General features: G+C 44.6%; 1 protein-coding gene across 2 annotated transcripts in view; it reads left to right on the forward strand.

Annotated features, from left to right (window-relative positions):
- Nucleotides 1–272: 272 nt before the first annotated feature.
- DIAPH3 (diaphanous related formin 3) overlaps nucleotides 273–12,098 on the forward strand; it is a 173,379-nt gene continuing 161,553 nt past the window's right edge. The window contains exons 1-2 of one of the 2 annotated variants that reach the window (XM_084844874.1): nucleotides 273–676; nucleotides 11,015–11,047. In XM_084844874.1, coding sequence (XP_084701000.1) covers nucleotides 293–676; nucleotides 11,015–11,047 — 417 coding nt within the window. In that variant the 5' untranslated portion in view covers nucleotides 273–292. The remainder of the gene's footprint in view (nucleotides 677–11,014; nucleotides 11,048–12,098) is intronic. The other variant, XM_084844873.1, reaches the window with a different exon arrangement.

Here is a 12,098-nt window from a genome sequence, read left to right on the forward strand (position 1 = left end):
GCATTCTCTCCCAAATAATCATAGCTGGGCGTTACCCACGGACTTCAGTTTCTACAACTGAGCATGCTCGCTCCTTAGCAAGCCCGGCGCTTCCAACGGGGTCGCTGCCAGGAGTTCTAAGCGTTGAAGAATTGCCGGATCCTACGGCCGTTGAAACTGGCCTATGAGAAACAACTCCGCCTCGATCGACAGCGAACGCATCTAATAAAAAGGCGGGATCCCGTTCCTGCGGCCGCGGATTGGCTGCGCGCAGAGGGGCAGGGGGCGGGACGGCCGTGGCGGGAGGATTTGGATGCAGGCTGGGGGCTGGGAGGCGTTTCGGCGGCGGCGGCGGCTCCAGCACCTCTCGGGGGGCGCCAGGGGAGAGAAGGGCGTGAGGGGAGCGGCGGAGGCGCGCCAGCGGCCCTCGGCGGCCTTAGCCGAGCGTCGGGCCAGGGCTAAGCGGGGGATTAGTGAGGAGCTTCCCGGGCAAGTCCTCAGCCCGCCCTGCGACCTGCTGGCCGCCATGGAGCGGGGGCCGCCGCTCGCTGCTCGAGGGAAGGCCAGAGCCAACAAGCCGCTCCACAGGAATCCTGTCGTGGGAGGCAGCAACGGCGGGAACGGGCCCGGGTGGGAGCCGGCGGCGGCGGGTGACGGAGCCGGCGGCGGCAGCAGCAGCAGCAAGAAACCTAAGTTTGTGAGTATCTGAGGCAATCCTAAATCGTTTAACTGGGAAATTAACTTCCTTGTTTGTTTGTTTTTAATGGATCCGATTATCTCTCCTCCCACCTCAGTTCCCATATAGCAGCTTTTTCCCAGGGTGCGTTGGGCTGCAACTCCCATAATTCCCAGCCGCACTGGCCATACTGGCTGGGGATTATGGGAGTTGCGGTCCAACACATTTGGAGGGCGCAAAGTTGGGAGGCTGCCATATAACAATAGGGGTCAACAAGCTGGATGAGCTTACTTGTGGTTCTCCGAGAGGTACCACCTGCCTGCCTTGCCCTGTTGACTGATATCTCTTACAGCAACAACTTGGTAACTTAATGGGCCTGCTTGACCCAGGTCCAGATCAGTCAAGCTCTTTTTCCAGTCATGGGAGGGTTAAGCATGGGATGTAAACTTGATTCCACGGGGTCCATCTATCAGCGAACTGCTCAGCACTTGAATACATGATGTCACCCTTTCCTCTCAACGGTCACTTCACAAGCTAATTTAAATATCGCAAAATCCGAATACTAAATAGCCTGGTCAACTTGTTCTCCTGAGTTTTCCATTGCCCACAATTGTGGCTACTGATGCCTCTGATTAGGAGCTTCTGATCATACTCTCATGAGAACAGAGAATTGCATTGTACATGCTTCAGCAACAGTGAGTGACACTGAGAGGAAGTATTAGTCTTGTAAAGACACTGTTGTGGGTGGGATAAAGGGAAGTGTAGAATTTACATGTGAGACCATACATCTGAGAGGGTCCAACAATCACAGTCCCTGGATAGCATTACTAAATCTAAAAGTATTATGGAAAGCAGTAAACCATGTTTCTAGATAATCAATAGGATTTCTTTATTTTAAATAACAAATACAGGCTGATTTGGAACTGAAAATTGACATGCATCTCATTGCCATTGCTAGATACTCCCCAAAGGTGGATTTCGTATTTGCACCCTGAGAATGTTGAATGTTCTACAAAAAAATAAGAGCAGCCTGCTTGGCATATCCAGTTGAAACATCATGGGAATTGTGATTCATAGACCATCTGTTCACCACAGGCTTAATCCATTTTGCCTTTCTTGGTTTGGGAGTTTATCTTGCAGTAAATTTTGGTTTGGTTTATCTTGCAATAAATTTTGCCCGCAAGATAGATTCTTGCTCTGAGGTACTCTGGATCGCTTTTGCTAGATTCAAATCAGGCCGGATTCTCAAGAACCCAACCTGCGAAGTCTGCAGTGGACCGCCCCAACTCACCTCCGGGTCTGTTGGATTCCTGTGGGGTGGCTCTCCTCCATTCTAAGTGGCGCTGGGGCTAGAGCACTGGGGTGCCGCTGAGGCTTCTATAACAGCGTGGCCAGCCCCCATGGAGGAGAGCCACCCTGTGAAATCTGACAGATGCAGTAAGGCTCCAGGGAAATCCACGAGGCCCCAAGCGGCCTGGATTTCCCTGCTGCCCCCTCCCTCTGGACTGGAAGTCACGGGGTTTGTACACCCCTAGTTGTGCTTGCTGCTGCCCAAAATTTATTTATTTATTTATTACAGATCTATGCCACCCAAAGCCAAAGAATAGCCGTTCTCTGGACGGTTCACAAAAATTAAAATGCCAAAATACAACATGATAAAATATAATATAAATCCTTTAGAACAGAATAAAACCAGAGTAAAAGCCAGCAGTGGGGAAAGATCTAAAAACGCAATAACACATTTAAAAACAAAAGGCCTGGGAAAATAAAAGGTCTTCCCTGGTGCTGAAAACACAGACACTATATATGCCAGGTGAGCCTGAGGAGGGCATTTCAAAACCAAAAAGGCCATCTCGACTGGATGTGCCGGATCTCGGAAGCTAACCAGGGTCAGCCCTGGTTAGTACTTGGATAGGAGACTGCCTGGGAATTAGACTTCCTGCACTGAGCAGGGGGTTGAACTCGATGGTCTTGTAGGCCCCTTCCAACCCTATGATTCTATGATCGCCTTAGTCACCTGTCAGAATTACCAGCCCTCCACTGTGCAACTCACTAGGCAGAGACCTGATCTTCAAGTCAATAGACTTTTAATATGGTAATTGCTAGTCTTTCAGACAATACAGGCTCAGTACTTGCCCCAAAGTGCCTTGGGCCTAATTAGCTAATTTTGAGTTCTTTAATAAAGACTTCAGTGGAGTGAGAGAGAGTTGCTCCTAAACTAACATTAGGTGACCTATACAGAACTTGAAGGTCTTCCTCAGTCCCTCCCTCAGGGAGGATTCTCCCTCTGTTGACTCCAGTGAGTGGGCTAATCTGGCAGAGCTGTCTCAGTTCTCTCATATGCTCCACCCTCTTTGAGTGATGGTGTGCTCTTGCATCTTCCAAGTCTTGCTCCTCCACCTCTATGAGTTGCTGGTTTCCCACAGAAGGGAGAAGCAGTATCTGTGCCTGGCCCAACTGCTTATGCCCCTGGGAAGATTCTTCCCTGACTCCTGGAGTCTCCTGGAGAATTTCCTCCCCTGCTTCCTGACTCAGCCCTTCTCTGAACTCTGCCTTTGAATCTGATTTAGAATATCCAGACTCCACAGGGAGCCTGGGCCCAATTCTGACATCACCTGCCTGTCCTAAATTGGGTCAGAACATTTTCTTTGAGAACTGGAAACTATAGTTAGTGCAGAAAATGGTAGATTAGTTACTTACTGGGAAAGGGCATATGGAACATACCTCACCAGTTTTGAAATGGCTAGACTGGCTTTCAGTCAGTCTCTAAGGTAAATTTCAAAATCATAAAGCCCTTGTTATTGCTTTATGTGTCTTTGTTTACATATGTATGCAAACTCACATATGCAGTTGTACAAGAATACCAGAAAATATTAGGTCTTTTGCAGAGGTTTGCACTGTTCTAGATTATAGTAGGGAAATTAGCTCAAGAATACTGATGAAGATGAGGTTAAAATCTTGTTGGTGAGGGTGGGTGGCTGGGGTGTTTAACAAACCACAGCAACCCTGGGTTCTGGGTGGGTTTGCTACACACTCTTTCTGGGTGCTCACATAATGACAAGCTGTGCCTGGCGAGGGTAATTAGGGAGCCTGGTGAGGGTAATTAGGGAAATCGAGTGGCACACATGCAGGTGGTTAATAAGCCATGGTGTTGTCTGAACCAGGCCAATAGACGATTTCCTGAGGTTAATAAAAGTCTTCTACTCCTGGCTTTTTGATTGAATTTGGGCTGGCTGACTAAACATTACAAAAGCCATGCTTCAGAGGGAGAAACAGGTAGAGATTCCCAGAACACAAAAAACTGCAAAGGATAACTGGTGCTTTAACCTACTGATATTTCTGGAGGTGAGGTTGCTTCAGGATTAGATCATATTTCTTGCCAACACTTTAGATTGGCCAGTTTAAGTTACCTTCATGGATTGCTTGACTAAGGTGGTGACCTGGAAGTCAGGAAGGTGTTTGCATATATCCAGAGTTCGTATTGTTTGCATATTTATATGTGGGCAACTCTTATTAACATTGTTACAGTACAGAAGGGGCAGGTCATGAACATTAAATACACCAGGTGTTAGTAGTATGCACATTTCCATCAGGCTCCTAGCTCCCATGTGACCTTTCTGGAACAATAATGCACATTAGATAAAGATGTCAACAAAATACTTGTGTAAAAGCCATCCTGGCTAGGTGAGCTTGTCAGTAACATCCTAAGCAATTTGTGGCCAGGGCAATTTAAGGATCACCATCTCTTGCATGAAGATGCCCAGGTACTGAGACTGGCCTCTGATGCCCTGCTCAGTGTCCCACCATTGTTTGAGGCAGGGGGTGATTAGAAACAGGGTCCATGTTCAGACGATCACAGTGGGGGGAAGAAGTCATTGTGGCTGCTCCCATGTGTGCCGCACCTGTGCCTACCATTTGCGGCACTACTGCATCCCCCCCGCCCCACTACCCGGTTTGGACATGCCAATCTACGCTGCAGCCCAGGGGATAATGCAAATGGCAGTCATGTGCATAGCACATGCGGTGGGAGCAGCCATGATGGCTTTCCCCCCACTATGATCATCTGAACCTGGTCATGGAATTGAAACTGTGTCCATTTGCAAAACTACCTCCCCAGGGAGGTCCAACTGGCACTGTCTGTGGGGTTTTTTGATGTCCTGTGAAGCCCTTTTTTTATTTGCCCAGGCCTTATAGATTCTTGGTTGCTTGTGATGCAGTATTTATCTGCTGTGCTGCATCTTGTTTTGTTGTATATTTTTGTCATATAGTGGTGATTCTATTACTCTGAGCTCCTCTGACAGCTTTTACTGAAGAGCAGCCTATAAATACACCAAGAGAGCAATTCTATGGTCCTTGGGCAAACATTCTAGGGACCATAGGATTGTTCAGATTCTCCCTTCTAAGGTCAGAGATAGCACTCCGACCTTGGAAGGGACAGTTGGAGATCCGACCTTCCTCCCCTGGACCCTCACAGCTGGCGTGGAAAGAACTGCACCGGCTGCCCTCTGAGGTCAGGAAAGCAACCTCAGAGGAGGAGGAAAGGCGACATTCTGGTTGGCGGGGAGGAGAGGAGACTGGAGAGGCCAGGATATGAGTTATCCTGAGCCTCTTCCAGCCTCCTTCCCTCTTCCCATGGAGCGCACTCACTAGCTGGGCTGAAAAGCCTGTCTAGTGAAATCTGCAGGGGAGGAGGATGGGAGATGAAGATCACCGCTGCCTCTCCTCCCACCCAGCATTGGATGGTCGGAAGCCTCAAACTTTGGAGGCTTCTGAACAACGAGGGTGTAGTTGATAGGATTGTACCCAGAATAACAGTAAATAATTATAGGGCCTCTTAATGCTGTGAAATTGACTTAGCGTGCAGTCCTATGCATGTTTGGTCAGAAAAAAAACCCTACAGCTCCTAGCATTCCCCAGCCAGCTATGCGCTATGCTGGCTGGGGCATGCTGGGAGTTGTAGCATTTTTTTCTATCTAAACATGCATAGGATTGAACCCGTACTTGCTATCTTATAAAGGACAAATTTAGTAAATGTCTTGAAGTAGCTGTTACATCTTTCATAATCTCTACTAGAGGAATTATTGCTATATCCAGTATTTGAGAAGCGAAGAAAATCTGGAAGAACTGTTGTCTGGACAATGCTCCTCAGCTTATCTCTCCAGAGTTGGTGACCTTTCAGGAAGAGATGAATATTATGCTCAGATCTGTGTGTTGCTTTGCATGAGTGGAGGAAGTGAAAGTTTCAACAGAAGCTGTGACATTTGATATTGTTAAGCTAAAGTAAAAGCCTGGACAATCTTAGCTATTGACTGCATGTAGAACTCTACAGCTCCATATATATCCCCTTCAGAACTACTGGGTAGGGTAAATGAATACTGAGCTGAAGGTTGCTGGATTTGTGACCTTAAGAGTTTCATGAGATAGAAATAGGAAGAAAACAGGATTTAGTAATGTGGTATATCAAAGAACCAAGTCTCAAAGTGAAAACAATCTGCAATTGTAGCTAAAGGAAAAACTAGCTTAAATCTTGGGATTTAAAAGTGATGCCCAGAAGCAGTTGTCTAGGTGTGTTTAGGGAATGCAGTTGGAGATGGTGACTTCATCCTTTTTGCTACAGGCACCAAAGATGAGCTATGAGACAGTGGCTTTTAAAGGGACTTGTTGGGATTGTTTGTCATGTAGTTGCTATATAGTTGTCATGCTATGTCATGTAGTTGTAGTCATGAGGTACTGTATATTCATGTCCTGCCTCAATATGAGGTATTTAACACAGCTCTACAATTGATCAAAAATACCTAAATATATCCATTTTGTTCAGGGGTCTACAATTCCAGTTAACACACCTGCCATGGCAAGGGCCCCCCTCCCCCAAGAGCATGATGAGCCCACCTTTCCTCTCAACTATGGAGGTGGAGAGTGGGTGAGATATTACCCCCATAGTAGCACTTTGTTTCCAAGGTATTCTGTGTCCCAGAACCAGATTGAGACAAGCACATGCTCCAGATCTCCTCTATGTCTTGGAGCTTGAGAGAGGAGTAGATGATTATCCCAGCAGTCAGACTAAAATTCTGAGGGCCTCAAATTCCCAGCATAACCACAGGGATGACCCAGTCCTTCTTTCCCACTCCAAGCTCAAGAGAGTAGCTGGGGCTTGTCCCTCTTGCTCCAAGTGCCTCAAGAGTACTGCATCTCAGATGCACAGCATAACTGTGGGAATGATCCCATGCTTTCTTCCCCAGCTCCAAGTTTGGAGCTGGGAAAGGAAGCAATGAACTGTCCCTGACCGTGTGCTGCACTTTGGATGTTTACACCAGCCTTCCCAAGTTTGGGAAACACAATAGTGAAGGTCCAGATGTAGGAAGTTGAGGTAGGACCATATGATCGTATACACTTAGAACTATTTACCATGTTTTAAAGTTCTAAAATCAATATGAACAGAGATTAGTTGCTCAGTTGCCTGATGCAACACTTCTGTAGTGCAAGTGTTTTTTTTTTGAAGGGGATAGCAGTTCTGTATACCAGTGAGAGGAAGCAGAGGCAAGGATCCAGACTCACAATATCTAGACAAATAAACACTAGTGTGCGAATGGTTGTGTTAACATCTAGTATGGCCTTCATACAAATTTTCAAATCTTTCGACATGAAGAACCAGTGGGTTTGACCCAGACTAAATGAGTCAAACTTAAGTCTCATTGATTCGTATGGGATGTGAGTTAATCATGATTAACTTTTCACAACAGATTTCAATGAGACCCAAATTTGACCAACTGGTCCATTCTAGTGTGTTTTCCTTTACATTTTTTCATGAACATCCTGCAGAGGTATCCTATGATTAACCCATGGTTGGTCATTATGTGCAAACTGAGTCACTATGTCATTTAAGTGGTAAATATATTCTTTAAAATAATGGCATAGCTCAAGTCCCACCCACGCATCATTAAAATAAATCTGGAAGATCCATAGTTTCTTATAATAAGAGTTGTTAATACTGGGCCTTGGAGAACAAATTTTGAAATATCTAGTGGGGCTGAATTTTCATATAAACTCTACTTGGAAGATATTAGACTTGGAGACTTTGATATGGCATTTACTGCATTGCATGTATTATGTTCCCAACTTAATTGCTACCATCAGCTTGGCACATCAGAAAAAAATATTGTTAATTTTGAAGCAATTTCTTGTGTGTGTGGTTACTTGTATAAAAACTTAATTAGATGATGCTAATTATTAAAACAGATGTTGCCAGAAACACCTTCTTGAACTTTGAATAGATAGAAGCATGAAACCTGTATTTTTGTTTTACTTATATGTCATTCTGGTGTCAGTGTTTCAGCTTTCTATATATTGCTTTATAAACTCTTGCAAATAAGCACACTTCATGTCAAAAAATAATCTTAAATGAATGTTCAAATTAACATCTTAAATTTTCAGGGTTAATTTGAACAAACTTACTCAAGGATAAATTTTCTATGGCTTTGAGACACACTTCCTCTCTGGATGCAAAATGTTGTCTGATTTTAAACAAACAGTGTAGAAGAAATTGCTTATTGTAGTTTCTCTGGCATCAGCGATGGGATAAGACATTAATTCGAAGTGGATATGGTTGCTAGAAGCACACTAATTTGATGGTTTCATATTGTGTCTAGTGATCTAGATGAGAGAGAAAAAAGGCCAGTCACTTTGTAGTAATACTTCAAAGAAATGGTAATGAACAATACATTGTTTTCAGACTTGGAAAGGTATCAATATATTCAAAATCAAACTGGAGTAAGGCTGCCATTTTGGGGCACCAGAACCGATTTTTTTTTTCTGAGTGTTATGAACTTAGAGCCTCTGAGGTTGAAGACTAACATTAAACCTGGTCAGGAGTCAGGGAGATCAGACTATGGAACGATTGGTTATAAAGCCATGGTGGGTTGTTGTCTTATCTGAACCCGGGGCATTTTCTGCAAGAGTGGCTTATTTTTTGGCAACAAGCGACACTGAGAACCCATGGCTTGTTGTAGGGTTATTCTTGGCTACGATGGGTTGTTGTGTCATCAAAACCTGGGAGACTGATTTTATCATGGATTACAGTGATCAGCAATAGAACCACTCCGCAAAAGTGGCAAAAAATCCAATGCCACTCCCTTTTTGTGATCTTGCCAGCCACTGCCGTTCCACTGATGACAAGATGGCACTCTGGAAGTACTGTCACTTGTTCCCTGGCATTTTAAAATTTATTTTTCCGTTCCCTAAAAATGCGCAGTTGGGGTCGTATTTTTTTTAATTATTATTTTTGTCAGTCTGTCAAAACACGACTGTCCCATATGTGTATTATTATTATTTCTATCCTAGTCCTTCACAGCTTTACGCAGATACGCCTATATGCAACATCGTCTTGTAAATGTCCTTGTATGTTACCTATTTCACTGCTCCCTTTGACAGCTGAAACTTACAAGGAAATTGACCAGGCAAGACCACATATCAGAAAGCCACAAGAGCGCAGTTGCAAAAGACTGACAAAATAATAATAATAATAATAATAATAATAATAATAATACTTTAAAAATAGTTGTGACCCCAGTTGTGCATTTTTAGGCAACAATTTTTTTTTAAGAGCTGGTGAACAAAAAGCAATAACAATTGGAGCAACCCCAATTGTGCATTTTTGAGGCACCGAAAAAATAACTGGGGAAATGAAAAGGGGTAGCGATTGGAGCGGGGGTGTGGAGACAAGACAGTTTTTACCACAAAGTCCCCTGGGGTAGGTGCCGGAGCCAGCTGGAGGACTGAGGGGGAAGGAGAGGGAGAGCAAGCGTGGCAAGCCTGATCATCTGTTGGGCGTACTGTGGGTTCTGCGAACAACCAACCTATTTGCTTATTTACAGGATGGGTTAGCGTGATGTGCAAACCCAACCATTGAGTCCATGGACGTGTTTGGATGATCACAGCAAGGGAAGAAGCCATCGTGGTTGTTCCCCCTGCCCATGCTGTGTGTGCGACTGCCATCTGCATTCCCTGTGCCTCAGCACGGGTTGGTGTGTCGTCCAAACCCAGCACACGATGTGGCGGGGTAGGCATCATACCCATCCTACAATCTCTACTGCTCATCGCAAGTTGTAGGGTGGGTACGACGCTCGCCATGTGCCAGGTTTAGATGACATGCCAACCCGTGCTGCAGCTCAGGGAATAATACAAATGGTGGTTGTGTGTTGAAGGCAGCCACAATGTCATCTTCTCCCTGCTGTGAACGCCCGAACCCACTCAAAGCGTACATTAATGCTAAAGTCTTGCATGGTTGCAGGAGAATCTTAGCACTTGCATGGAATCATAGAATAGTAGGGTTGGAAGGGACCTATAAGACTGTCGAGTCCAACCCCCTGCTAAATGCCGGAATCTAAGTCAAAGCATCCCTGACAGATGGCTGTCCAGCCTCGTCTTGAATGCCTCCAGTGTGGGAGAGCCCACTACCTCCCTAGGGAATTGGTTCCATTGTCATATTGCTTTAACAGTCAGGAAGTTTATGTTCCAGCTGAAGTTTATGTTCAGCTGGAATCTGGCTTCCTGTCACTTGAGCCCATTATTCCGTGTCCTGCACTCTGGGATGATCGAGAAGAGATGCTGGCCTTCCTCTCTGTGACAGCCTTTCAAGTAGTTGAAGAGCGCTGTCATATCTCCCCTCAGTCTTCTCTTCTCAAGGCTAAACATGCCCAGGTCTTTCAGTCTCTCTTCATGGGGCTTTGTTTCCAGTCCCCTGATCATCTTTTTCGCCCTCCTCTGAACCCTCTCCAGCTTGTCTGCATCCTTCTTAAAGTGCGGTGCCTAGAACTGGACACAGTACTCCAGATGAGGCCTAACCAGTGCTGAGTAGAGGGGAACTAGTACTTCATGGGTTATGGAAGCTATACTTCTATTAATGCAACCCAAAATCACATTTGCCTTTTTTGCAGCCACATCACATTGTTGGCTCATATTCAGCTTGTGATCTACAACAATTCCAAGATCCTTCTTGCTTGTAGTATTGTTGAGCCAAGTATTCCCCATCTTTTCACTGTGCATTTGGTTTCTTTTTCCTAGGTGCAGAACTTGGCATTAATCCCTGTTAAATGTCATTCTGTTTTCTGCCCAGCACTCCAGTCTATCCAGATCACTTTGAATTTTGTTTCTTCCAAGGTATTAGCTATCCCGCTCAATGTTGTGTCATCTGCAAATTTGATCAGCATTCCCTGCACTCGGGAGTTCTGATGGTGGCAGGAAAGTGAAGTGAAGACTGTCACTTGTATGTTGAAAGTATGAATAGAATTGCTTTGCTTCAGGTGAGATTTTTAGTAGACTTTTTGAGCCACCTTAACTGATCATTTGTTTCTTTATTTACAGCACTTGCACATCAAGACACTGACAGATGATGTGGTGAGATTATTTTGCTTTTGTTCTGCCGTGGATTGATATAAAATGGCTAACAATGACTTATTTTGGAATACAATGCTTTGCTTTTTGTCATTCTGTTTACTGAAATGGTGTAGCTCACTTCCAATATAATGCCAAATAATGGTTCCTGCATGAACTTGCCTCGGACTCATATGTTCCCTCCTCCCATCATGCCATCTTCCACTTCCTCTTCTGTAGCAAACTATAGTTTGTGTTACATGAATCAACCTGGGGTTGCTTCAGGCTCATGCACTACTTCCCTTCTCTCATGGCATTGCTGGGAGGAGGAACTCAGAAGCTTTCACCAGGGTTCTCAGTTAACCACAGTTTAGCATTATGTTCACATCCTAAGTTGTGATTAATCAGCTATGGCTTATTGAATGAAACAAGCCAGTTTCATAAACTGCAGTTTTGAAGCTGTCTTGCTTCAGTACGCTATAGCTAATACTAACTACAGATTGTCTGAATTTGCACATAATGCTAAACTCTTAAATGGAAGCAAAAGCTTCTGATTTTTTCCTTGCAGCCATACTGGAGGCGATGGGGAGAGGGGAAGGGTTAATTGCCTAATGCTGATTTGCCTGATGCTAAACCATAGTTGTGCATTATGTCTGAATGAGGCCCATGTCTCTTAGTAGGACTGGTAATTTCACAGGGAGGTGGTAATTTCTGCTTTTCTCTGTTAGGAAACAAAAGATTCCCAGCATCTCCAGGTTGAGCTAGGAAAGAAATTTATTTATTTGTTTATTTATTTAATTTCTATACCGCCCAATAGCCGAAGCTCTCTGGGTGGTTCACAAAAATTAAAACCAAAAAGTACACAGTAAAACCATACTGCCTGAAACCCTGGAGAGCTGCTGCCAGTCAGTGTGGACAATACCGGGCTAGATGGACCAATGTTATAACTCTGAATAAGGCAGCTTCCTATGTTTCTATAAGTTTTATTATCTGGGCTTAGAAACAGTTTGCAGATCTTGCCATTATTATGCAGTTAAAGGAAAAAAAGTCATTCTCATTTATGGACAAATGCTTC

Source organism: Heloderma suspectum, chromosome 3, assembly GCF_057233095.1.
Source record: "Heloderma suspectum isolate Gila_16-S chromosome 3, 16-S_ref, whole genome shotgun sequence".
NCBI lineage: Eukaryota > Metazoa > Chordata > Lepidosauria > Squamata > Helodermatidae > Heloderma > Heloderma suspectum.